We start from the raw sequence: 23,461 nt of genomic DNA on the forward strand, positions 1-23,461 counted from the left end.
GTATTGAGTCTTTCTGGTTTTAAATGTAAAGAAAAATATGTTACAGTTGAGTTAAATCAGTGAATTTATATATATATATATATATATATATATATATATATATACATACCCAAATGTCTTTGTTAATGGCATCAATAATTTTAACCTTCAGTTGCTGCAGCAACATCCCACAGTCTCTACTGATGTGCACCAGTGACCAAAAACTTTGCATCTGTCATGAACTTATACATACTCATCTGTCATTTTTATTAGGCCACCTTGCAAGTACCAGATTGGACCCCCTTCTGCTATCAGAACTGTTTTATTTCTTTACGGCATGGACACAAGGTGTTTAACAACATTCCTCAGATATTTTTCTGCATATTCACAGTTGCTGTAGATTTAGTCTATGTTTAGGGTGAGAAGATAAACTCATTTTTATGGAAGCAGTGAGGGTGGACATAGTTTTCTTCACAACTTCTACATTTTGGCAGTTTATATTAAATTAATAAAATGGTGTAACGTGTTCATATTTATCATTTTTAAGACATTTAAACAGTGGAATATTAAGCAAAACCGTCACAACTGCATGTATATAAGACAAGTAAGACGATGTCTTCAGTGACTTCATTACAAAGCTCTGCTTGGCAAACCTGTTTGATCCATAAAAATGTTCAGACGACTCTTCTGTTTATTGGTGGTTGGCAAACAACGTATAGGTGTGCGTTACCGCCACCACCTGGTAAGGAGTATGGTACAGGACCAGAACAAGACAGACAAACCAAAATAAATAAATAAAAACTCCTGACAGACCACTACAGCTTTGCTTTGCAATTTATTAAAAACTATGTACATAATTCAGTGATACAAACTCCTCTCATGTGGCTCACTGGGTTTGCAAGCCTTCCATCCCCGGTGTGGGACAGTGGAAGCAGCAGCTGTGGAGCAGTCACTTACTTCAGCCCACATTTCACCCTGCCATCACTGACGAACTAAAACAACCTGCTCAACCTAAGAAGGCAAACTGTAAAGGCAGGCTGGCTGGACGTTGTCAAAGAGTACATACTTTACACATCCTGTGATATGAAGCTGAGCTGAAACCAGGAGATTTTTCACCATGAGGCACCAAAAAGAAAACAAAGGAAGTAAAAGCCACTCGCTTCACTTCATTTTGGCAGTTGGACAAAACATAACAAACTGCTTCAGGCTGTAAATGGTTTCAACAAATAACACACTGGTGCAGAGGACGTCCTGTTATTTAGCAAGATAAAAATAAACAGAGCCAACAGAAATAAAGACTGATGTCACATGTTACCTGTGATGGATTACAGGCCAGAGGTGGTGATGATAAAGCACTGATAATCAGTCATTCATTTAAAAAGAAAAGCTCTACAATGACATTTTTATCACTTCATGCCAAATCAGTCAATGCCGTTGAAGCAAGATTGTTAAATGTACACTGTGACACTTTGGGAAATACAACTGAATGTGCACAGCAAACAGAAACTTCTGTCAGCAGCCGTTCAGCTTAGCACCGGGAGTGGAGAAGCAGCCTGGTATCACTGGAGAGCTGCTGTAACCGACCTATAATGTGAGCCGGAGTAGGAGTCGTGTTTAGAAGGGAAGCTTATAAATACCGGTTACATAAAAAAAGATGAATATCACATTCTTCCACAGTGAGAAGTGATTGTATCAGGAGGCGTTTATACTTTCTGTGAAACGTCTGATTGAAGAAATATTAACTTAATTTGCCCCGAAAAAGCAAAAAAAAAAAAAAAAAATACTGGAAACATTTCAATTCTGCAGATTTCTTCAAGTAGATCTGACTTGAGGATGGGGGTCAGCTGGTTTTACTACACCTTGCAAATGATGAATTCATGCCATCGTACCTAGCACCACCTCTGCCTTTCTGAGCAGGACTATTTGTTTTTAAATGACAGCAGAGGGCGTGACTCCACGATGAAAGACAAAAAAAAAAATCCTTTCAGTTTAACAATGACATACAAACACACACTCCAGATCAACATCCAGAGGTTGTTTGGGACACAGTCTTCATGCTGAGCGAATGCCGTCGTTTAACTGAGGTGAAACGCTGCTGATGATGTAGTAACTAAGACGCAGCTTGTTTACAAGTCTCAAAACAGATGCTTGAAAAGTCTGTGGACGCAAAACAGACCAAACACCAGCCTCTGAGTCGTTTCCATGAGCCTTTTTTGTTCTCCTTCTTTGTGTTGAGGACTTTATATGGAGGTGGCTGCTGTTTCTGGACATGGAGATTATTCAGCCAGGTTCAGTCCAGGCTGCAGGCTGGTTTTGAGCAAAGTCCGACCGACGTATCTAAGAAGCCCTCCCTGTTGGAAAAGGATAACGTCCATCTCAGTGTCTAACAGTGCGGTGACGACGAAGGACGTTTCTTTGCTGGTCTGCAGGAGGACAGAAACAAAGTGAGTCAGTTGATGACAGATGTATTATTTGCTTCAGATGTTTCACAGACATCAACCAAATGGCGGTCTGTCGGCTCAGAGCTGCTGCTTACCTTGACAGTCAGCTGCTGCCTGGGACTCAGGCTGTCTGGCAGGTTGATGCTGAACCTCTCCTTCCCATTCAGCCCCAGGGAGTCTGCGTTTTGGCCAGACAGAAACTGGAGCGGCATGATACCCATTCCCACCAGCTGGCTCTTGTGTAGCTTCTCGAAGCTCTCAGCGATGACAGCGCGAACTCCCTGCAACCACCAAAAGGTTAAACATCCATAATGTGGTCAAACTAGAACTGAATCCTCTGGACTAAAATGTGCCTCATTAATGAAAATTAAAACTGAACCAGAGGCCACTGAATGTGCCGTTTACCAGCAGGTATGGTCCTTTGGCGACCCAGTCCCTTGAGTTCCCAGAGCCGTAGTCTTTCCCTGCCAGGATGATGAGGGGAGTTCCGTCTCTCTGATAGCGATCGGCTGCCTCAAAGACGTCCAGCTGGCCAGACAAGAAAACAGCAGGTCAGGCAACACAGACAACAGACTATTCAATCTGGCCTGATCCTGCAGCAGCCAGCAATGTCACACACACACGCGCGCATGCTGCAGCTCAAGAATCACCGGTGTGACTACCTGCTTGTGCAGAACTATTTTACCAGCCGAACAAGATCAGATTAGAGGTTGACAAACAGCTTATTTGCAAGCGAAAGCTAAAAGCTCTCTGGAGTCTGGTGAGATTTCTACTCACTGTCTGGCCTGAAGGAATGTGCAAAGTCTTTGGGCCTGGTTTGCCGATGAACCGGTTTTGGAGCTTGATGCTGGCAAACGTGCCTCTGGTCATCACCGCGTCATTCCCTCTACGAGCGCCGTACGAGTTAAACTCCCGTGGCGTCAGTCTAAGAGATAATATTCAGTTAAATGCTAATTTATTAAAAATCATGTTGTGATAAACAATCAGGGTTCAACAGGAACAGAAAACAGCTTCATCTTTGGAATGTGGTGCTTTTCACACTGCAGGACTTGCTTTAGTTTGTTTATCAAAAACTTTGTAATATTGATACTGTTTGTGTTTAACTAAATGTGTTTTTGACTTTGAAACACACCTCCCCAGATTTAATGACCTGACAAGGAGAAGAAGATGGAGTAAGGATTCATCCAGCTTACATTTCTGAAGCAGCAAGTTTCTGAGTTCATGCACACAATGCACAACATCTGGTAAAATAAGTGCTGGACTAATATTCCATCATGACTTCTCCTGTGAAATTATTCACACACGTTTCATACATATGATGAAATCTGTTCATTTGAAAGAAAAAGAGGCAATAAGAGCTCCAGATGTTTAAAAAGACTGATTTACAGCTTGAAACTAACCGTTTACTCTGCAGATACTTAGCGGCAGCGCTGACCCGGGCAATGCTTCCTGCTGGCGAGATGTGGTCCGTGGTCACTTTGTCTCCGAGGAAGAGTAAGGCATGAGCGTTTTCTATCGATTGAGGAGGAGGCACGTCTTTACTCTGGAGCAAGGAGGAGGAAGAGGTGCCATGTTGGTTCAGTGTATGAAATCATCCCATCAGCCACAGAATGTGGAATCTGAATATCAAAGAATTTACCAGTTTGCTAAAGAACGGGGGTGAACGGATATACGTGGACTTGTGATCCCATGGGAAAACGACAGCGTCTGGACATTCGATATTGTTCCAAAATGTGTTCCCTTTCTGGAAAAGTGGACAGCAGAGAGGCTTTTTGAATCACACATTTCATGTCTGTATAACAAAGAAGCCTTCCATGCTCTCGTTCCTCTCCTAACCTCCATCCTTCCCCTGAGATCCCTAAAGATGGAGGAGATGACCGTGTCTTCTTCAGTCTGTTGGACTTCCTCTCTGGACGGCCAAATATCACGGAGATACACCTCCTTCCCATCTGAGGTCAAACCTGTTAAAACAACATGAAACACAATTTTAGTAGCAGAAAAAGGGGATATCATATGAAAGCAGCCCCTTTGTTTCAAATTCATGGAAATTGGGACTGTGGATGTGCAGATCAAAACAATCTAAGACCTTTACCAGAAACACAAGTGGAAAGAAACCCATTACAGAAGTTGTATACAAACAAAGAACCTGGAGAACTGTTATATGGTTTATCCCATGTTTATGCAACATATTATCTTCAGAAACAAAAACAGCCCTTTTCTTCACTTCTCTGTGGATACCTGCCTGCACAAGACACTGCATCACTTCAAGCTCACCCTCTAATCTGCCAAATTCCCCAAAATCCCCTGATGATCTTCAGCTTTAAGAAAACCAGCTTAAGAGAGCTGCTGACGGAGCCTTCCTCACCTAAAGGCTCTTTCTCAAAGTCGATTCCCACAGTGCCCGCGATAGCGTACGCCACCACCAGTGGAGGGGAGGCCAGGTAGTTGGCACGCACGCAGTCACACAGACAGCCTTCAAAGTGCCTGTTGCCAGATAACACTCCACAGGCCACGAGATCCCCCTGAAATGAGAAGGTTCATCAGCATCTAAATGGCTATAAAATACACCTTTTCATTGCAGAGAAAACTCACAAAAGCGTAATGAAAACTTTACCTGTTTGACTGCACCCACAACGGCTTCCGGTAGCGGTGCCGTGTTTCCGACACAGGTGGCACAGCCATAACCGATTACCTCAAACCTGTCATATAACGGACATGGAAGCGTTGTGTCAGAGAAAACACTTAAACTTGCATTTAATGGGACAAACAACCATCAGGTTTTACTTCTATTGAGGGATAGACCGTGAAAATTGTTGTCAACTGATGCCATAATCCCAATAAACTGTACAGTAACGCTAAGTTTCCCTTTGTCTTTCTCTTTCCTTGCAGGTTCTACAACAAAACGGATGTTGAGATTTTTTTTTTGGTTTAAGTCAGCCAAAGGTCACGATGATGTGGCTGGTCAGAAAGAATCGCTAAACAACAGTGTCTCATAGACAGGAAAGTGAGGCACAAAGAATCACCAAAATAGGAGAACAGAAGACTGGAAATGTCGTTTGGTCTGACGAGTCTCCGTTTCAGCTGGAACATTCAGATAGTAGGTTCAGAATTTGGTGGAGACAACAGGAAAGCATGGATCCATCCTGCCTTGGGTCAACGGTTCAGGCTGGTGGTGGTGGGTTAATGGTGTGGGGATATTTTCTTGGCACACTTTGTGCACCTTAATATCAACTGAGGATCATTTAAACACCACAGCCTACCTGAGTGTTGTGGCTGACCATGTCCATCTCTTTATGATCACATCTTGCTTATCTCTGACCAAATGAATAACTACCCATTACGACCAGTATGGAAATTAAACAAAGATATTGAGCCAATAACATCCTCTTATATTAGCTTTGGACCAATTAAAAAGTGATATGATGGAGACAATTGACAAATCTTTCACTTATCACTTACTCTGTGCAGGACTCACCTACCGCACAGCTCCAGCAGCGGATTAGCATGTAGCTAGCAACACAATGGATATATTGTTAAATCTGTCCACTTCAACAAGTGACAGCAAATCACCTCATAGGTCAGGCAGAAGAGTGAGTTTATCCGGTCAGTGAAAGTCTGATTTTTAGCAGGTTAATCATGAAAACTGTTAGCCCTCCTCTCACACAAGGGTCTCGAACTCACTGCTGAGGCCATACAAATACTGCTTCCTCTTCCTACTGTTTACCTCTCTGAGCCTTTGATGGCAATGAAAAATAAATAAGAGCTTGTTTACAAGTGGAGGATGATCTGTGAGTTTGTCATCAATCACTCCAAGAATAGATAAACAGACTCATCCTTCTCACTAATTCAGCAAATAATAGGGGTGAGTGATCGGTCTGTTTACAGTGTGAATTTTATTGACAAGGCTTAATTACTAACATTGTTTTTTTTGTTTTTTGTTCCGTTTTCGCCAATAATTTGCAAAAGGGTAATAATGCCATGATCTTAAATCACTTTTAGTAAGCTTTGCAATGTTTTTTCTTTTTTTTTTTGTAACTGAGTTCATTTGGACTTTGCCAGTCCTGCTAGTTCATTTTTCTAAAAGTTTTAAGATTTGTTACATGTAAATGACAAGTGTGGTGAGGTCAAATTTTAATATAAATCAAAATGTCTAAAAGTATTTCCTTAATGCAATTGGTTTAAGTTCATTTTAAGTTGTAGTTAAGTTGTATTAAGTTAAAGAATGTTATTACTTCCTTTTTCAAAAACTTCTTCACACATAAACGCAGGACACTTTTAGACAAATAGTTTTCTTCAAGACTAAATACAATATAACAAAAGGTTTTAAGGTTTAAGGTTTTAAAACATTTTAAGTGCGAGATGCACTCAAAAAGAGTTGCAAATGCCCGTTTATCTTGGCTGCTTTTGTGAGTGTTTGTTGTTGTGCACACAAGCTTACCCCAGCTGGTTGAAGTAAGGCAGGACTCCACTGGTGTTGAGGTAGTGGGTGACCATGCCACTTCCAGGAGCCAGGCTGGTCCGAATGTAAGGCTTGACGAAAAGCCCCAGCTCCACGGCCTTTTTGGCCAGAAGGCCTGTCAATCAAAAAGGTGTCATAAAAATGTGCACGGAGGCCAAATAGGGAGATGCACCAGTAAAAGTTTACAATGTTTAAACTGAAACTGAGTTGTTGGGGATTTATGCTCAAGGGAAAGTGTTCTGAGAGGAGTTTAGTAAAAACTGAACTGAATTTGGTATTTTTACTCACCTGCAGTCAGCATGACGGATGGGTTGCAGTTGTTGGTGCAGCTGATAACAGCAGCGATGACCACTGAGCCGTGCGCCAGCTGGTACTCCTGACCGCAATGCAGGAAAGGAATCCGAGTCCCCTGCTTCTCCTTAGAGATGTGGAAGCCTTTAAAACTCACCTGAAGCAGAACAATGAAAAGGTTTTTACCTGCTTTTTTTTAAAAGACTAATATCTTAGTTTTAGTGTGTATTATCTGTTACCTTCTCATCCAGACACCTCTGGAAGTCTTCTTTCATGCTGCTGACTGCCACTCTGTCCTGAGGCCTTTTCGGTCCACTCACATAGGGCACCATGGAGCTCAGGTTGATTTCAATCACCTATGCACACATAACCAGCTTTACTTTTGGCTGATCGTGCAAAGTAACACTGCACTTGTGCTCTCTTCAAAGCCACTATGGAGCAGGTCAGACTGTCATGACTACGTACTTCTCTGGATTTACAAAACACTTCAGATTAACTGGGAATTACAGGAACATGATAATCAAATGCATTTTAAAATCAAAGAAAAAACCCACCCTCTTGGAAAAGCTTGGAAACAGCTGTGAAATTACCTCGGAGTACTGGAGGTCCTCCGATGAATCTTCATAACTTCGGAAAAGTCTGACAGCCTTCATGTAAGACTCCAACAATTCAAGTTTCTCCTGGGTAAAATCTGGGAGGGTGAATGATGAGACGTTACAGAAAAATTCCTTCTGTGGAGAAACCTTGAAACTTTTGCAGCTCTAGTGTGCTGAAGTAAAGTGCAAGGATAACTCACGAGTCTTTTTAAAGTGCTTGAGCGTAACCTGGTCAACGGGGAAGAAGCTGACAGTGGCGTTGTATTCTGGGCACATGTTGGCAATGGTGGTTCTATCAGGAGCTGATAGCTGGGAAACACCGGGTCCAAAAAACTCAACAAACCTCCCAGCGATTCCAGCTTGCCGCAAATGCTGGAAAATCCATGAAACGTACACATGAATAAGTTGTATTTGTTTGTATTTACTACATCTTAAAGTTTCAGTTTTGACTCCTGCATTAATGAAGAATCCAAACACGTTACTTGGGTGTGTAAAGAAACAAAAATCAAGGAAGAATTACCTTTGTGATGCCAAGGACTACATCTATAGATGTACTTAGGGGGTTAATGCAGCCCACTAGCTTACAGCCCACCACCTGAGGAAGGGTCAGAGCGACTGGCTGGCCCAGCATCACAGCCTCAGACTCAATTCCACCAACACCTGTCAAAGACCAAGACTGATTAAAAAATTATTTAAATAGCAACAAGATTAAACTCTGTGTAGTAATCTCTTTCAGACTTTATTTAAAGGTTTTGAAAGACCTTTATTTGATTCCCTTTGTTTGCTCCAACATGGAGTCAGATATTTATAAACTTGACTGGTTGACCAAGTCTGTGAAAGGAATATCAACAACTGCTGAGAAATCTTAGTCTGTGAAGGCTTTACCCCAGCCGAGGATGCCCAGGCCGTTGATCATGGTGGTGTGAGAGTCAGTTCCCACAACGCTATCGGGGTAGATCAAGCCATCGCTGACCTGCACCACCCTGGACAGATACTCCAAATTCACCTGGTGGACAGCACCAACGTCCGGAGGAACCACGTTCACATTCTTAAAAGTTTTCGAACACCACTGTTTGGTAAACAGAATAAAAACCGTTAACATTTAACTGTCTCGTCCAAGGAGCAAACAAAAGTTCCCAGACTTTTCAGCTTTTTGAGTATTTGAACCAAACAGAGCCATAACTCTGCTATTATTTCTGATGATCTAAACACTGCACTCAATAACCTATTGATGAATCTTAAGACTTTCATCTGGATTCATATAACATGAGGGATATAAAAAGACAAAGAGTCTTTTTGGTACCTTAAGGAACTGAAGCCTTTCTTTGTTTCTAATCAGTTCCATTTCCTGGTTCTTCACGGCTGTCTCAGTTCTGCAGAGCAAACAAACCCAAAGTGAACTTCCTAAGAGAAAGCCGAGTTACGCAATGACAACTCTTCTCGTTTGACCTGAATCTGCCTTTTTCTTAAAGTGGTAAAACAATCGGATGAACAATTTGACTCATCCAAAAATAACATACCACATTGGGACAGTTTAAAAAGCTGCATGATTTCTGCACATTTATCCAAAATGCAATGTTAAATTTTGCAGACTTGGAGCAAATGAATGAAAATCATCATGAGATAAATGCAGAACTGCTCACTTACTCTTCACAGGTATATATCTGAGGGATTGTTTTTGAAAACTGAATTATCATCATCATCCTGGGTGACTTACTCAGATACAGGCTTCAGGTGGAAGGGGCAAAGCAGAGGCGTGTTCTCAATCTGCTGGATGGAAGCTGGAGGTCGACCCGGTGAAGCTGGGGGGTCACTGCAGGCAGCTTTACTGCAGGAGCCCCGCTGACCTCCACACTGTGAGCCCCCTCTAGAGGGAGGCCTGCTAGGTATCGACCTAGATGGAGCCTGGCTGTGGTTTGAACCCTCCCCTCCTCCGGGGTTAGGAGCATTTTGTATGGCACTAAAACATTATAAAAAATTATTGAAAACAATACTTAAGGAATCAGGCAGCACCCTTAGTTTAGTAATAATATCCAAAATATGGCTTGATTATAAAATTATTTTCCCTCTTAGATTTCTTTTGCTGATTACAAAATACAAAATAAAGGATGCTAAAACAAACTCACCATTTGCTAAAATCAACCTGTAGTGAGTGATCTACGATCAGGTCTGTGGGACATTTAGGGTTGACCAGACCAGGATCCAAACCATGTTTGGCCACAGCATCTCTCATGGCTGCCAGATCCACCATGGCAGGAATACCGCTGTCAAAACAAACGAGGATAAAAAATAAGCTTTCCTTAAAGGGTTTAAAGAAAAGAAGAAGAAGAATCTAAAGCTGCTTATTATTTACATACCCTCAAAATGACTAAACGGGTTATCACAAACAAAGCCCATAACAACCCCTGGTTAGCTTATCTGATATGTGGGATCTCCTTTATTTCTCTACTTAAACCTGCCATCTTACAGCATCGAGGACTGTTGTTAACATGAAACTGTGTGAACTCACGTGAAGTCCTGAAGGAGGACTCGTGCCGGAGAGAACGGCACCTCGGCTTTATTCTGTTGCTGCTGCCAGTCCAAAATATTCTGCACGTCTTCTTCTTTTGTGTAAAAGCCATCACAGTTGCGAATTGCTGCCTCCAGCAGGACACGGATGGATAGAGGTAGTTTGTCTAAATGGCACAAACAAACAAAAAGGGATGACTTATTTTCCTGTAAAGGGTAACAGCTTGCTGTATACATGACATCACTGTTGCTTGGTGAAATCTAAATTTAAGGTTTGCTTAAAATAACAGGAGGCAAATCATTGTAGGTTTTGAAATATATATATATTAAAAAAAACAACAACAACAACTCCCACCTCCAGGTGCATTTACAAATGTTCTGTAAGACCGTTCACATGCAAACATGCCTTAACAGTCATCCTGGGACACACCGGCATGAAACCCAAACATATAAAGTGACGCCAAAACACAACATTGTGAACATTCTTATTAAAAACACAATATCTTACAGGAGTCTCCAGAGAGAGGACCTGAACTCACCATATCTTGGATCATTTAATTTCTGTGGATTATAGAACTTGATCCTGCCATCTTCCAGCGTGTCTATTAGATGGCTGTATGGGTGCTCTGCAGAGGAGATATAAACATTTATATCAAAACACAGCTCTGGTTCCAGTCTGCGCATTGTAAGTCCAGGAAAGTTCCAGTTGTTAAAAAAAGTGTTTTCATGAGCCTCAGCATGTCTTGTGCTTTTTATGAAAGTCATAAAAAATGTATTAGTACTTTTTGGTACAAGTACTCATGAACATTTAAGCAATAGGAGCCTCCTAACTAGTTTAGAACAGTCAAATGTGGCTATGCAGTCCACAATTCAAGCTGAACAGTCCCCTGAATGCAATTTTGTATAATAACAATAATGCTGTGTAATGCAGACAAAGAAAAAAAATAAAAATAACTTTAATTTCTCATCTTTTGTGGTCTTCAATTAAGTTCAAGTAACCAAAGGCTGACTGTGTATACACTAAAATTCAAAAGAGTTTTGTTAAAGCCCTAATAAACAAAAAGCTCCCCCCTCTAAGTGGATCAGATTGGTATTTCCTGACAGTGATAACTCCACAGGAGGTACAGTATTGTGCAGGCGTCTAAAGCCACCATTCATGTTTTATCTACGTTTAATCAGCCAGACTTTCTTGTAATGTTCTAAAATGATCTCCGACAAAATTTCTTGTGACTTTCTGAAGGTTTTTGCCAGTTTCTTTCTTTTGACATTGACTGCTTTGTTGCTCATTTTCAGTCCAGTCCTTGACTATTTTTTGACAAATGTGTTTGTTAAGCTTAAGTTAGCAGACTAATGAATCATTCAAGCATAAAAAAATGAACCTTATTCAAGTGATGAATGAAAATCATATACACATGGATAACATACCCAAGAAGCTTAAAAATATCTTTAAGCACTTTTAACTAACAAACAGACACGAAGACACGTATATTACTCCAGTTCTTTTGTTGCATTTCCGAAAAGAAAAAGAAAAGACAAAATAACACACCTTGACTGACATAACATTGCATTTTTGCACCAACAAGGTGATTCCCAAAGGCTATTAGTCAAAAATGGGACATGCAAAAAAAATGTAATTAAATATACTTTTTCAATGCAAGAGGAAAATTAAAAGGCTAGAGGAGTTTGGACTTTGTTTTTTTTTTTTTAAATGAGAAATCATAAATATGTCCTATTACGTCCGATACACTCTTGTTGTAAATGGCTATTGCCTAACCCAGAAGAAGCTGACTGAAAACATCAAGTAGTTTCATCGCTTTGTTGGGTAGAGGCTGAAAAATTGTTTATGTTTATCAACTTATGCAGTATTCATTTCTGCAAATGTGCTCCAGGCTCTCCAGAGCAGCCCTCAGGACAAAGAGTAAGCTTATTTTATCAGTTTGTCTGTGAAATGCATCTTTAAGCTATGTGCTTAAGAAATGACTTAGAGATGCATTTAACAGTATGGTCTCACCTTGATATGAACTATAAGAAAAGGCAGCCAAAATGCAAATAAGAGGTTTAAATCTCCTTTAAGAAAGACTGAAAAGCTATTCCTGAAGAATACATTAAGAATTCATCTAAGGCCTACTTAGGGTTTGAACCTTGTTGAATAATAGTCATACCAAGCACTGACCTTTAGTCTCAATTTAATTGTCTATCTTTGTTTGCACATGATTCAACTAATCTCTGCACTTCACATTTTCCTGGCTATATACAGTATAAAGAAACGCAGTGTTGCTCAAGGCTATTGTACGGTACTGTAGATTTGGACAAAAAGTTGATAAAAATCCTGTTGTAGATATATATATATATATATATATATATATATATATGTCTCTGTGTGTGTGTGTATAGGAGCAATCACTGTAGCCTTTTGACAGATCAGTTCTAAGTCTCTCAACGGGCCATAAAGCTTTAATATTTACATATAAAACACTGCCAACATACACACATTGAAATTAAGGCTCCCCAAACTTAACTGAAAATTAAATGTAGGCATGCCCTCACACACAACATAAAACTGGTTCAGCAAATTTCCAACAAAGTTGATTACAAGATGATAGGAAAGACACAAACAGGGTTTCCCATCTACTTCCTTGTGACACAATAAATAATAGTGTAAAACTACAGCAAGGTTATTATCATTGCACCTGGAGACAAATGAGCAAAATAATATAATTTACCTCAATAAACTCAAGCTCACATAAAGCTGTTGTTTAATAAATCTTGACAGAAAGACGGTGTTTTCCAAAGCAAATGAGCAGGTTTTAAATTAAAAATAGAGGCTACATTTCCGTAATTTTCCTAGCTACAATTAGTTTCCTTTTGGTCACAGATTTCATGAGATGCAAGCAGACAGCAACAAATAAGTTACTCTGTATCGCAGCATAAGTTAGGACCCAGTTTTCCTGTCGCACTATTTTTTTTTTTTTTTTTTTTTTTTTTGTCAGACTCAGCAGCTATGTCGACATCTTCTTTAGAACTGCGTTTTCAATATTCTATGCAAAGCAACCAGGGAGGAAAATAGGCTAGACAAAATATAACACGGGCTTTTCTTCTAAAACCTTAAGTCGTTGCTAAATAGCTAAAAGACGGTTACAAACCTAGCTCGAAACACAACTACTATTTTGACGATTTTTTTCTTCTTTTTTCCGGCGTCATTGTGGTCTCAAAGGCCACTTTCTGCAGTTCTTACATGATCGAAGTTAATCCTTGTGATAATATAACTATTACATATAAAAGTATTACAACGAGGTCTACAAACACTTAACATTAAGTCGTCCTGGCTTGTGTCTTGATAGCAAGGTGAGCAAAAGAGTGCAAAGCGAGCGAAGCTTCAAGCTAGCAAAGAACAGGTTCTTATCATGAAGCACACTTGCGGTAACTTATCGTGCTACCGGCTGAATGTCTTTAAGAGATAAGGGGCAACGTGGTAGTTCACATAAAACACAAGCTTAATAACGCAATGTTGAGTTTGTGACATTATGACTCAACCAAAGAAAACAATGGTTTGAGGTATTGGGATCAATTTAATTGCTATTGCTAAGTTGTAAGGTAAGCAGTATCAAGCTAGCTAATGTTAGCTTTTATGTCAGAGCGAGGCCGGTAACCTCACGTAACATTAACTTTAAATAAACGACAGCCTATTTCAAAGCTAGAGTCCCATTTAAAACCGATTCTTTTGTCGCTCAGCTTAAAAGGTGTACCGGACGACAGCTATATATGACAGATTGGCCTAAGACATCCCTTTACCTTTGATTGGGGTAGCGAGCGCCATGATGACTTCTGAAATCAACACGACCCGTTCCCACAACTGAACAGGCAACATGGAACTGACCAATCAGAGCACAGAGTTGTACGGTCACGCCCACCCATCATTAGTAACAAAACAAATGTAAAAACATTTTGAATCGACAAAGAGTTTTAAAATGACGAACATGCACAAATGGACGCTTAATAGATTATGTCACTTGCACAGAAACCATTTTACTCTTATGCTGTTTATCACATTTAACTACAACTAAACTAACTTCCAGTGGATTTTCCACACCATTGGAGTTTTCACTTGATGAATTTTCCCATTCATAATCTCTGGGCTTAGAAGTCGCAGTTTAAAGAGCATGGCTAAAACAAATGAGATTAAATTAAAAATATTTTTTGAACAAGGTGCTTATGAGTATAAGATTTTTTTTTAAATACCCTCCTTAAAAATCTTAAAATCAATATCCATTATAGTCATGCTATATTAAAATAGACAGAAGATATTAAGGCCACCTGCCACTAGGAACCTTCATTGGCCCACGCATTCAATAGTTAATAAAACTATGACACTGTCTTTAAAAGCTTATTGTAAAGGTCCCACGTGACTGCACGCCCCTGCACAACCACGTGACTGATGCATTCAGGGCACCTCGGAATATTTACTACTCTTGTTATTGTTTAAAAGTTCCTCTTACATAAACTGTAGTTTCTAAAATAAATAAAATAATAAGGAAAGAAACTTTAATACAAAACATATTCTTTAAAAACAGCAAAAAATACTTTTATTCAAGTTAAAATTATATTAGTTATTTTATGGCTTGAGTTTTTTTTTACAATTCCTACTTTTTCGTTTACATAGAACGCATCATCATCCTTAAGTTTAACAAATGATCTGTAATGTAAACATTCCTACACGAATGAGAAATTTCTGTGGTTGCCATGTTTATTTAATCTTTTTACAGGGGGAAATAGCAGAGTTTTTAACCGTGTTACTAATACTGAGCCTGTGACCTTTTACCTTTTCACTATGTTTGTTCGCAGCAGTAACGAACGGAAGACATGACCCTCCTTGTAACAGAGCAGGCCGCCCAAAGCAGCTCTGTTTTCTAACGACTGTAGACACCGAGGTGAGCATGACTTCTCGGTACGTTTAATCTTTCAGTTTGTGTGTTTACGTTAAACACGTATCTCTTAAAAAATAAATAAAAATACCAGTAGCAACATGTCACATGTAAGCTAGCTAACGCAGTGCGAGTACACACTGTGACATTGCACGTGTTTCCTCTTGCACCACTAGCAGCTGCAAGACAACAACTAGATATTTGAGGTTAATTGGTGCAAGTGTCACGTAATTCCACGCGATTACTCTGTGATGAGTTTAATGTGATGTTTGATTTTTACTTTTTCTCCTCAGAAAACGAGTATTTGCGGTCAAACTTCCTCTTTGCTCTGCCACATAGCAGAGCTACACACTTTGTGTAATATGTGATGTAATCAAGTTCCGTGTTAATGCAGCCTATGGTTAAATTAATTTTTCCCCTCTTGGCAGAAGTTTGGTTATGTTTTGCATATAAGGTAGAGCTTGTGACATGCAGTTAATTGAATAGCTGATGTGTAGTATACAATAGTATAAAATATATGTGCAGTGAGGACACTCCAGCTAAGTAAACCAGCCTTCATTACAATATTGCTAGAGATGGAATGGTCCATGTTACAACAGTATACAAAGATCAAGCTACAGTATGATGTACAGCTGTAAATAGTAAACAAAGTAACAACAGAGTGAGGTCTTTCTGCATTGAAACGATCCTTTTAGTGTGATAAATCACCCCACATCATAACATCACATCTGTTAGACGTGCCAGAGTTGCACAGCCACATGTAACTCCTTACAAGCATATTTACTCCACATTACAACACTGATAACCCAATATAAACAGTAATATAAACAGTAAGTCCCATTCCAACTAAACCACCTCTCCTGTGTAAAGAATAAATAAATCCTACATATTAACTCTCTCAGAGAAAACAGATGGAAAAGGCAACAGGACCTCTGCCTAGATGTAAACTACATTATAAATAAGTTTTTGAATCATGGCCCTGAGTAGAAAATTTAGAAATCTCTAACTATATTTTGAATTCCAGCTGGCATTTAGCAGAGTATCTGCTGTTTGAAACTTAATTAATACTGGAAAAGTGAACATACACAAGACCATATATCTAAAATTAAATCTTTTTTATTACAACCAGTTGCACACTGATAAGAAAAGACCACATGGAAGTCTCATATTTAAACGGGAAAACTATCCTTGAAAAAAGTTCAGACTTTTTCAGGTTTTTTTCATCTGTATTTAATGCTGCTGAAATTGTCCCAACCCAAGTCGTCTGTATTACAAATGACACAATAACTTTTCATTTCAGTGGTAGCTAAACATTACCATAATTTAATCCAGTTACTATGCATCTAACTTTACTTTGGGCTACAGAGCTGCTTGTTATCCTGGAGGTGAGGAATCATTTTCAATGTATTTCTTTCTTTCCTTTCAAGGCAACTTTTTTTCTGACATCCTGGTGAGCCATCCTCCACAATAACAACTTGGTAATTTTTTTCTATAGCCATAGAAATCCCACATGGACCACTTAATCCATTTGTTTAGAATACAAAACTCTTTCTCTGCCATGCTTTCTCACTTGAACACACCTCTTCTGTAACTGGGACTGAATGAAAACAAAGCAACACAAACGGTAACATGGATGTAAATGGTGGTTGTGGATGTTGTGTAACTTTGTTTTGGTTATGTGAGTCACGTTTATCCACTGATTTGGACATAAACCTTTATGGAAAGTGATGATATTGAGATATCTTTATGACTAATTTATAGTGGCTTTTAATATCACCATTGATTGTGAAATGGAGTAATAGTGAAATTCCTAGTACAGAAAAGAGGAATAAAGCTTGAGCAAAAAGTGCAATGAGAGCAGAATTAACTCTTGTCTTGGTTAGGAAGACTATTTAACAATAGGCACAGATACTGTGTGGAAGTTTAGACAGAGGAAAACTGCAAACAAGATGTAGGCACAGAACAATCATGTAATTCACTTATCTGATCAGCTGATGTCAGCAACAGGATAGTCTTGAATAATAAATAAATAAAAAAAAGCCTAAAAAGAACATTCGTCCATCCATAACTGTCAAGACAGCCAATACTGCACACTAGAGAGCTTAAATGACTTGAAGACCATTGCAGCAGTTTCATATGTACTCTTAATGTAGATGAGTGATCTGATTCTGCTTTAAAGTGTCTCCCCAGCTCTACTTTTAACTTGTCTGGCTAAACGACCTTTACTTCATCTGTTGCTGTTCCTATGCTGTGCTCATATGTGTGGGAAACAGCATTGTGAGACAGACTCACACATGTATAAATAGTGAGCTGACTCTCCAAGGCAACAGTGGTGGAAACGTTTGTCTGTCTGCTATGAGACATAGTGGTACTGGAGCTTTTGTAATTGGTCACACAGTCATAATTCCCCACAGGGAGACGCCAAGAAAAGTTTCAAACAGGACAAATTAATTAGTTGTTTTATTCAGCAGCATGTAATTGATGGTCAGGTGGGGTCCAAATGATAAATGACGGTATGTGTGTGTGTGCGTGTTTGTGTGAGGCTCACGGGTTCTTCCGTTTGTTGTGTTTGTAAAGTGATTTCTTTTGTGTTCTTACAGATATGACGGCAGTATCAGTGCTGATGGCTGCAGAGCTGCAGCTTTAGGGTTGCAGGACTGCCCTGATCGGCACCATGCAGCAGAAAGGAGCCATCCAGATTATTGAATGGGAGGATCTAGACAAGAGGAAGTTCTATTCCCTGGGTGTGTTTATGACTTTGACCACCAGGGCTACGGTCTATCCAGCTAGCCTCATCCGCACCCGCCTTCAGGTGCAGAAAGGGAAGGCCTTGTACTCTGGCACCTTCGATGCTTTCTGCAAGATCCTGCGAACGGAGGGTCTGAGGGGCCTTTATAGAGGCTTCATGCTCAACACATTCACCCTGGTCTCAGGTCAGGCGTACATCACCACCTATGAGCTGGTCCGCAAGTATGTGTCCCAGTACTCACCTAGTAACACAGTGAAGTCTGTGGTGGCTGGAGGGGCAGCGTCCCTGGTTGCTCAGACCATCACTGTGCCCATTGATGTCGTGTCCCAGCACCTCATGATGCAAGGACAAGGGGAACACCTCTCACGCTTCAAGGTGAAACCCAAAATGATGCTCGCTACAACGAAGCGCAGACCGACGTTTGGACAAACGCGGGACATTACAGTGCAGATATTTGCAGCTGATGGTTTTAAAGGATTTTACAGAGGCTACGTAGCATCGCTACTCACGTACATCCCCAACAGTGCTCTCTGGTGGCCTTTTTATCATTTTTATGCAGGTAACTCAACACATCAATCCTGTTTGTTGGCCTTGCATCGTAGCATGATGAGAGATGTATACAGTGGCCTGTAAATGTGTTGACCCCTTGGTAATTTTTTTGCTGTTTTTGTGTGTGTTTTAACTTTTTTTTAAAAATTTTTTTTTCATCCTTCACAATAATAGTCTAAATATGGGAAATGAGGTGGAAGAATAGATAATATTGTTTTAAAATTCCAAAAGAAAAACTGTCCAGAGCCGGCGTTAACGAAAAAATGGCCAGAAAAACAAGCAGCTGCATACAGACATAAATACACTAGAATGGTGCATTCACACCAGTCCTGATTCGAATCCTGGCTTGTTTGCTCTGAAAGTCTGGGTCAAAGATGCAAATTCAGGTCTGCCCACAAACGTAGTTCTCAGCTCGTTTCAAGTGAATCAAATGCAGGAAAGATATTGTGGATTAACTTAACTCAAACATGCATGCGTGTAGAACGATAGTCAGAAGAAATGGCTTGTGGTCAGATGTGGAAGAACGAGGGAAAAGTTCTGATAGAAATATGGTCAACCCAAGACTGCTTGGATCTGATGCAGGCAGCGCTATGTTTTGGTGGAAATGAAGCTGTACTGCATTAACTAATAGATGAGTATGTCTTTGTTGTCTTCAGTCATCTTTCTTGCAGCGTCACCTCAGGTCATCACGGTAGTGCATAATTTTAAAGGTCTGCGTTCGGTTTTTGGTGTGCAGTGTGAAAGCAAACTTCTGACTAGCGTAAAAAAAAAACAACTCTGAGATACTAATCAATATTTTAAAAAAAAAATAGTATTTAGTAGGATATTAATTAGCATGGTTATCGATACTTAAATGCCACTTTGGTGTCTGCTGGTTCACGGAAAGAACCAGCCAACTGCGAACTTAGCGAATTTGTTGCTGCATTGAGCAAGTTTTCAGACCAACCTAGCAACTTTTACCAAAAAAAAAAAAAGACTAGCAACAAATCTAGAGACTTTTTTTGTGTTATTGGAGACTTTTGGAGATTGACAGAAATCATGGATCATTCACTCTTCTCAATGAGCAGTGGGTCCTGCCGCAGGCCCCTCCCCTGTCCAGAAGCACTCAGAAGAGCCCGAGTCCTCGCAGCAACACTCCCAGCTGCTGTCAGAGCAGGAGATGTTCACCTCTGCTTCATGCCCAAACCTTTTGATCTCGCTCAGATATTAATGTCTATTAAAGTAGACTGTAGACAAAAAAATTTAGAGTAAATCATAATTTTAACTAATTTGTTTGTTCTGTTCTTTACTTGAGCTGTTTTCAAGTATTGTGAGGAAAAAGAAGAGAGAAGAGAAGAATGTATCTTTCCAAGAGCCAATAGAGCTGAAATAATTAATTTATTTCACAGTGTTAATGTCTTTTCTTATTTTTATTAATATATTTTATTGTGTTGTTTGGGCTGTCTTGTTTTTGTGATGTTCTGACTTCGATTTTTTAAAAAGAAGTATAGTATCGGAAATGGTATCGAGTATCGAGGACCATCCTTAGTATCGGTATTGAGTTTGAAATTTTATTATCATGATAATCCTACCCCCAACTGAACTGAGTCCCCAATAGTATCGAGTCTAGCGGACTATCCTGATGTGAATGCACCTTCAGTCTTTCAGATATGTGAGACTGGAACAGAGGCTCACCTTCCAAAAGACCAAATGACTCTAAACATACTGCTGAAGTTTAAATGTTTTGAATCAAAGTCCAGGCATCAATCCAATGTACCTGTAATGATTTACCAAGGAGTTTTCCTTTCGAAGAATGTGTCAAATTCCCTGTGGCTTGATGTCCCAAGCTCAGAGACAAAGCCTAAGAGATGTGCAGCTGTAAAAGGTGGTTTAACAAATTACTTCCTTTGAGGTGGATAATTGTACATTGTCTTTCCTTATTTCAACAAATATTTAGCATCTTCAAATTTGTCGACATGTTGTGTAAATTACATGATTTAAAAAAAACAAAAAAACAAATATCAATTTTAATGCCAGGTTGTAAAGTTGGAAAAAATTTTTTAAAGCCTATCAAAACTGTAAATGGCAGTGATATTATTATTTAAATTAAACCTTATTGACTGACGCTCTTTAATATCTGTTGTGTTCCCAGAACAGCTGTCTCTGCTAGCACCAAGTCACTGCCCCCACCTCATTCTGCAGGCTTTGGCGGGACCAATGGCAGCAGCAACTGCCTCCACCATCACAAACCCTATGGATGTTGTTCGTGCAAGGGTACAGGTAAGCACTGGATGCAAGAATAGATGCTATGTTCTTAAATTAAGATAAAAATATTTAAATGTTTCCTATTTGTTGTATTCTTTGTAAATATTGTGGAAATTGCGATAAACAAAGAGACAACATCTCATGTTGACAATGCAACCGGCATCATTCATTATTCCTCCCAAAAAGCATTAAAACAACATGGCGCAGCCCACGATGTAAACAACTGAGAGGCATCACGTTTAAAGTGACAGTGTCCTCACAACACCTGAGTGAGATAATCTATGTTTGGGTGCAGATCACTGCGTAACGCATCATATTTATCATGAACATGAAACATGAGTACAGGAGCACAAGGCAATATGTGTACGGTGACTTAAGTCCATATAGTCCACTAAAATATCCCATTAATGAAAATATTAAATCTATGCAAAATGTTTACTTTTTAATAGAAAATCTGAAGTTGGCACCAAATTGTACCCTTACTTGCTCGGAAGTGTAAATTAATTTTACTTGCACATTTTTCTTTTTTTCTTAGAAGGCTAAACACATCAGAAACTGGTTGAAAAGAAGTTCAGCGAGACCATGTGACAGCTTACGATCACCTAATGATATCCTGATTGTTGCTTTGCTGTAATAAAATCCAGATTTCATAGCCATCTGATTAAATAAATTCAAGCAACTTAAATAAGCCTTTGCAGCTACTTTGAGAGATTTATTTATTTATTAATCAAATTAGTCTGGTGTGTTAGAACAGGAAACCGTTTAAGATTTAATCCTGTACACAGGTCAGGTCTATTCAGAGGTCTTCTAGAGGTTGTTATCTAATCATCCGTAAAGAGAGAAGAAACAGACAATTTGTGGGATTTATACAAAGGTTGGGGTCCTCAACAGAATATTTAATCACATGCAATAAATTTTATCCTGTCTCTTAAAGGTGGAGGGACGATCATCAGTCATAGAAACGTTCAAGCAGCTTCTCGCAGAGGAGGGCGTCTGGGTGATGACCAAGGGGCTGTCGGCCCGCATCATATCCTCCACGCCCACATCTGTGCTCATCGTGGTCGGATACGAGACCCTGAAGAGGCTGAGCCTGCGTGCCGAGCTGATCGAGTCCAGACACTGGTGAAAGACAAGAGGGGGCGGAGAGCAGGGCGGCTTCAAGCAAACATTGACCCAAATCTGCTGCCTCTCTTCATAGTCGCTCTGCTCTGCAGCTGCTTCCACATGCCTTTTACGTCTCCATTGCTTTGGCGAAGGCATGAAGAGGTTCGTCTTTAGGTACTCTTGGGAGCTTTTGGACAATTTTCTGTTTGTCAAAGATGTTACTGTGGAATGTGACAATAGATGTGAAAGATATGAAAACCAATTTGCTACCTTCATTTAATTTGACCTAGTGAAATGTGGCAATAAGTTTCTTCCTCAGAATAGATATTAAAAGGAAATGCAGGAAGTTTCTGGAGACACAAATGCCTTGTTTTTGTCCAAAAAGTACCTAAAATAGAGCTTTGATGTCCAAGTGCATTCTAGTGAAAAGAGATGCTTGTACATAGGGTTTAACTGTAGTTTCCTCTGCTCAGGTATGAATGACAACAACTGGTTTATCTTCAAGGGTTTTAAATTTTGGTCTCAAAATAAATGCCAAAAAAAGATATACCTGGTCCAAATGATGTGATTCACTGTAATGCCTTCCTACAGTGTCCTGTGATTTGTTCAGTATTTGTCAGGTCAGTTTTTAACTTTGAATGTTACACATTCATTTACTGTATGGGCCAATCATGTTTCTGTCCCTGCTTCTTTCCTCTCTGAGTGTATTGAATTTAGTAAATAAAATTGTGGTAGATCACAGAAGAGGGAGAACTTATAAAGGAACATGTGATGTTTTTTAGGAATTAATGAGGATAGTTGTTTGGAAAAAGACTGTAGCTAGCAACTGTAGTCTGTATGTCTACAGTTTAAACTATTGTTTTTTGTTTTTACTCTGCTATTTGTATTAATATCAGCTCAAAATAATTTAAGCTGATGAAAATCACCTTTTGGCACCGTATTGGCAGAAAACAACTCTGATGACACGGTTTTTAAAATTAATTCATATTTTGTAAACATCACTTCAGATTGAACTTAACATTCATGCAAATGAGACTTGTAAACTTTGTTTTAATTTCTGAAAATGAGTATATTGAGGAAGTCTTGCTCAGACATGCCTGAATTTACAACCTGTCAACAGGTTATACTTTGTTAATAAAAAGTGTAGTTAAAGTGTTTTTAACACAGAAAATCTGTGGATATTTGAAAAGTAATAAAGACGTCTGAAGCTCTGTCTGCTGCAGTTTTTCTGTTAGTACACTAGAGGGAGCACAGTGTGTTTGAACCAGGGGTGTCCAGTTCTGGTCCTCAAGGGTCACCATACAGCATGTTTAAGAACTTTCCTGCTTCAGCATACCTGACTCAGATTAATGGGTTATTAACAGGCTCCATTTAATCTAAATCAGATGGTGGAGCAGGGGGATTTTTTTTATTCTGCAGCATGGTGGCCCTCACAGCCTGACATTGGTCAGTCCTGATGGGTCTGTTAAGTTTTTATTCTAGAAAGATCTATTTGTATCTGTTCGCTGTGTCCGAGTACATGGCAGCTGCCATATTTGTGCCACCATTTTTACTACGGTGTCTCACTGAATGGATAAACAACTGTGTGTGTCTGAGCTTTAAAACTGCACAACTGGCTT

At 39.6% G+C, this 23,461-nt stretch overlaps 2 protein-coding genes across 5 annotated transcripts; one reads left to right on the top strand and one right to left on the bottom strand.

Annotated features, from left to right (window-relative positions):
- Positions 1-795: 795 nt before the first annotated feature.
- Positions 796-14,127, bottom strand: ireb2 (iron-responsive element binding protein 2). The gene is made up of 22 exons (XM_041997771.1): positions 14,067-14,127; positions 10,814-10,900; positions 10,276-10,441; positions 9,893-10,030; positions 9,484-9,726; positions 9,070-9,139; positions 8,652-8,835; positions 8,287-8,426; positions 7,967-8,138; positions 7,761-7,861; positions 7,410-7,526; positions 7,168-7,327; positions 6,859-6,994; positions 5,035-5,119; positions 4,786-4,942; positions 4,257-4,381; positions 4,060-4,164; positions 3,821-3,963; positions 3,198-3,345; positions 2,826-2,948; positions 2,516-2,701; positions 796-2,402 (listed from the first exon to the last, which is right to left on the bottom strand). Exons 1-22 carry the CDS (start codon positions 14,089-14,091, stop codon positions 2,256-2,258), a joined length of 2,958 nt encoding a protein of 985 aa, XP_041853705.1. The 5' UTR covers positions 14,092-14,127; the 3' UTR covers positions 796-2,255.
- An 821-nt stretch (positions 14,128-14,948) lies between these two features.
- On the top strand, positions 14,949-23,053 carry slc25a44a (solute carrier family 25 member 44a). 4 transcript variants are annotated; one of them, XM_041997627.1, is made up of 5 exons: positions 14,949-15,202; positions 16,624-16,674; positions 17,797-18,504; positions 20,631-20,753; positions 21,673-23,053. In XM_041997627.1, exons 3-5 carry the CDS (start codon positions 17,871-17,873, stop codon positions 22,014-22,016), a joined length of 1,101 nt encoding a protein of 366 aa, XP_041853561.1. In that variant the 5' UTR covers positions 14,949-15,202; positions 16,624-16,674; positions 17,797-17,870; the 3' UTR covers positions 22,017-23,053. The 4 variants fall into 4 exon arrangements, with proteins under 4 accessions (XP_041853561.1, XP_041853560.1, XP_041853558.1 ...); XM_041997626.1 differs by lacking the exon at positions 16,624-16,674 and having other exon boundaries at positions 14,949-15,219; XM_041997624.1 differs by lacking the exon at positions 16,624-16,674.
- Positions 23,054-23,461: the final 408 nt, after the last annotated feature.

Source organism: Melanotaenia boesemani, chromosome 10 (genome assembly GCF_017639745.1).
Source record: "Melanotaenia boesemani isolate fMelBoe1 chromosome 10, fMelBoe1.pri, whole genome shotgun sequence".
In the NCBI taxonomy this organism is placed as follows: Eukaryota; Metazoa; Chordata; class Actinopteri; order Atheriniformes; family Melanotaeniidae; genus Melanotaenia; species Melanotaenia boesemani.